The sequence below is a fragment of the Geospiza fortis genome, unplaced genomic scaffold, assembly GCF_000277835.1.
Source record: "Geospiza fortis unplaced genomic scaffold, GeoFor_1.0 scaffold662, whole genome shotgun sequence".
Lineage (NCBI taxonomy): Eukaryota > Metazoa > Chordata > Aves > Passeriformes > Thraupidae > Geospiza > Geospiza fortis.
Genome location: NW_005054450.1, coordinates 447,730 through 451,847, shown reverse-complemented (window position 1 = coordinate 451,847; position 4,118 = coordinate 447,730). Strand labels below are relative to the sequence as shown.

Sequence of the window (4,118 nt, the reverse complement as noted above, 5' to 3'; positions counted from 1 at the left end):
GCCCTCCCCTGACCGTCCTTCGGAAGTAGCGGATGGCCGAGAGGGTGCCAAAGCTCGCCAGGAACACTGCAAAAGAGCCCAGGACATTCCCGCTGTCACTCCGGTCCCAAAGGGCTCGGGGGGACACGCGGAGGTCGCTCCTCTCCCTTCCCCTGTCCCCTCCTGCCCGGGGTTTGCATGCCCAGCACACGGAATTTGCTCCTCTCCCTTCCCCAGTCCCCTCTCCTGCCCGGGTTTGCATTCCCAGCACACGGAATTTGCTCCCAGAGCGTTCCCAGATGCTCACAGCCTGACTGGGCACACCCAGGGCCGGAGTGTGGGGTGCACGGAGACAGCCCCATGCCATGAAAAGGGCTGGTTCAGGGGAAAGGCTCAGTAGGGTCCCTCGGTTGGATGCAGAGATCCGGGGGAGGTTTAATGGATGGGGTGGATACCCAGATCCAGGCGGGGATTTTGTGGATTGGTTGGAGTCACAGGTTCAGGTGGAGATTTGATCTTGGATGAGAGAAAGACACACAAGGAAAACCCCACCTGGGTTCAGGACAGCACCTTCATTTCTTGCTTGTGTTTGCACCAAGAGGATGCCAAGAAAAATCCCATTTGGGGGATTTTCTGGGGATTTTCTGGCCCCAGCCAAAAGCAGAAAATATCCAAAGCTCCAAATCAAAAGATGTAGGGACACAAGAAATGACAAATGGGGGTGAAACCCAAACCAAGCTCTGCTCTGTCCCTGCACCCAATGGTTTTCATTTGGTTTATAAGGGACTTTAAGTTCCCTTGATTTCCAAGCAAAACCAGGAATCCAAGCTGTGTTTTTGGACCCCATACTTTAAATTCAGACTGGATTTTGATTTATGAGCTAGAGGAACACAAACTCAGCTTGTTGGAAGCCCAAATGCCCAGAGAGAGAGAGAGCGACTGCTCCGGGCTCCGGAGCCGCTCCTGCCTCCCTCTTCTCCAGGTTATTCCACCCCGGGGCACGAGGAGCTTATCCCCCTTTCCACCCCTTCCCCGGGGACATTTCCTCCATCCCAAACCCTCAGCAGGAGGAGGAGGAGGCCGGGAGCTGCTGGGGATGACAGCAGGGAGCAGCCGTAGCTCAGGAGCTATTCCCAGCCCGCGGTGTGCTGACCTTAGCAGGGAACATTCCTCGCCTGCAAGAGCAGCAGGAACCCTCAGCCCTGGCACTTCTTCCCGTGGGAGGGGCTCTGTGGGGCAGGGATCAGGAATGCTGCTTTCCCTGAGTCCTGCTCATCCAGACATCCCCATTCCTGTGGGATTCTATGAGTTTCTGTTTCCTCAATTTCCTCTCTCCTCACCAGCTGCCAGGAGCTGGGCTTGGAGAGCATCCCACAGATCCTCAGGGAATTGCAGGACTCAGTGCAGGGGGATGATGGGGAGAACATTGAACTTCCTCCTCCTTTTTGGGGGGAAGATTAAACCTTCCAAGCACCTCAGAAAAACACGGGAATTTTGGTGCTGGATGAAGGTTTAATCTCAACTTTGGTCATGACAAAAAACCCCAGGCAGGCTTGGCCTTGCTGCGAGGCCAGTTGTGTTGGGAATTTTGTTCCTGCTGGGATGAGGGAGCCTAAGGAGCTCCTAAGGAAGTGCTGCCAAGCTGAGCCCTGTCAGGGATCCTGGATGGAGCAGGACCAAGGCTGTGGAGCCAGCTCAGCTCCGGCCAGCAGCTGCTTTGTGGGGAAAGCACAAAAGACACGAGCAGCAATCGGGATCAGAGGGGAAAGAAAAGGCACAGAAACGGCTTTGGAGCACCAGGAAAAGGCTGCACTTCCCCAGAGGCAGCTGCAGGTATAAATATCCCGATTTTCCTCCCTGCCAACGTCCCCTAGAGCCCTTCCCAGCCCTCTCCAGGCGGGCACTGTACGTACTGGTCTTCCAGGCATCCGGAGCCTGCAGGTCAGATGTCTTCACAGCCCAGGAGGCGAAGGCACAGAACACCAGGCACATGTCCTTGTGGCTCAGCACCCGGGGCTCCTCCTCTGCTGCTCCTGCCACGAGAGGAGCACGAGGCGCTGGGGGCTCTGTGCCACCCCCTCTGCCCCCCTGCCCTCCCTCTGCCACAGCAAAGCCCGGGGAAGTCATCCCTGGAGGTCTTTTGGTACCAGGGGGGGACATCAGAGGGCTCTGTGTGTTCCCAAGGGACAGTGGCACATTTGTCACCCCTGCCCTCAGTCCTGCACTCTGTTAAAAACCCCAAGGAAATAGGGTTTGTACCCCTGCCGCGTTCCTTCAGTAGAAACAGGACTAGGAAAATTAGACTAACTGGACTAGGTAGGTAGATCTCATTATGGCAAGGTTCTTGGGAGCCCAGAGAAATTGGGGTTTGTACCCCTCCTCAGTCCTGCACTCTGTTAAAAACCCCAAGGAAATGGGGTTTGTACCCCTCCTCAGTCCTGCACTCTGTTAAAAACCCCAAGGAAATGGGGTTTGTACCCCTCCTCAGTCCTGCACTCTGTTAAAAACCCCAAGGAAGCGTTTGCTGAAGCCGCCCCCTGCTGCCCCAGCGCCTCCCCGCAGCTCTCCCAGCTCTCTGCGGCGGCTGCAATTGGGTCTGGGGGGCAGATCTGGGACACAGCAATTCCTGGGGACACAGGCAAGGTCCCCTTGCTGTCCCCAGTGTCCCCGGGCACAGCCAGCTCCAGGACAACACCTGAGAGCGCTCAGTGTCCCTCTGGGCATCCCACCCCGCTCCTGCCTCCTCCAGGGATGGAGACATCCCCGAGTGCTCTGCATTCCCTGAGCCAGCCTGCAACACCTTCAGATCGGGTTCTTTTTGCCCCTATTCATTTGATCAGGCTTTTCATTAAAGCTGGCTTATTAATTAGCTGTGACCAGCTCAAAGGGGTTTTTTCAGACTGGAAGCTCCATGTTGAGGCTCCCTTTGGGATGGCTCCCTCAGTGTTTGGGTTTAGGATTAACTCTGAGCATCAGTTAAGCTCAAAGCCAAACCCCTGCCTGTCCTGGTGGATCAAACTTCTCCCTTTATTCCCATTTCTCTCACCTGCCCCCAGGAGCAGGCAATGCTCAGGTGACCTCTGAGGTCTCCAGAGGGTGTTTGTCTGCTCAGGGTGGGTTTTGCAGCCCCACATTGCCTGTCCATGCTGGGGGACCTGGCCAGGAGCACTGGCTTGGCACAGGGGACAGGGAGAGGAACATCCCAAGGGAGACCCCGAGGGACAGAGGGAACATCCCAAGGGAGAACCCAAGGGACAGGGAGAGGAACATCCCAAGGGAGACCCCGAGGGACAGAGGGAACATCCCAAGGGAGAGCCAGGGTGACACAGCCTGGGACGTGTCCCTACAGGGGACAACAGGATTTACCTCTCAGTGCCAGGGCCCTGTCCTCATCTTCTGGCCACCCCTGGGCTCCACCCAGCGGGACCAGGGCGAGCTCCTCTCCGGATCTTCTGGGCACCAGGGCCTGGGAGCTCGGGGCTTGGCCTCCTCCCAGCTGCCCCTGCCTCTGCAGCAGGGACCTCAACGCCCCCACAGCTTTCTTCACCTCTGAGGCCGGGGCCATGGAGAAAATCCCTCTCCAGCCCATCCTGTTGGGGGCTGGCTCTGGGAAGAAGTGTTCATGCACGTCAGGGACTGAGATAACCACGGTGTCCTTGTCTGGAGCAGAGCTGGGAGCCTCCTTGTGCAGCCCAGGGCGCTCCAAGCCTCTGAACTTCTTTCTTTTCCTCTCTTTAGCTTTGCCTTTTTTCCTGCTTCCTTCCGGCTCGGTGAAGAAGTACTCGTAGAGTTCAGGCCAGGAGATTTCCCTCTGCAAGGGCGACTTCCGCCCCTCCAGGGAGCTGCCCAGCTCCTCCTCCTCCTGGGAATCACAGAACAGGTACTCGTACATCTCGGGCCAGGTCACATCCAGGGAGCTGGGCTTGCCAGAGGCTCCATCCGCAAAGCACAGGGGGCTCACGGCCCTGGGGAGCTCGGCTGCAGCTTGCCAGGGGAGCCCAGCGGCAGGATCACACGGGATCTCGATGGCAGGGATCCTGGGGAGCTCAGCTGCAGGGATCCTGGGGATGTCAATGGCAGGACTCCTGGGGATCTCCATGGCAGGGATCCTGGGGAGCTCAGCTGCAGGGATCCTGGGG

The 4,118-nt window shown here is 57.7% G+C and overlaps 1 protein-coding gene across 1 annotated transcript in view; it reads right to left on the bottom strand.

Annotated features, from left to right (window-relative positions):
- Positions 1 to 4,118, bottom strand: part of PERM1 (PPARGC1 and ESRR induced regulator, muscle 1) — a 26,683-nt gene that overhangs the window by 20,999 nt on the left and 1,566 nt on the right. The window contains exons 2-4 of the mRNA XM_014309767.1: positions 3,346 to 4,101; positions 1,893 to 2,009; positions 14 to 66 (exon numbers count right to left, since the gene is read on the bottom strand). Coding sequence (XP_014165242.1) covers positions 14 to 66; positions 1,893 to 2,009; positions 3,346 to 4,101 — 926 coding nt within the window. The remainder of the gene's footprint in view (positions 1 to 13; positions 67 to 1,892; positions 2,010 to 3,345; positions 4,102 to 4,118) is intronic.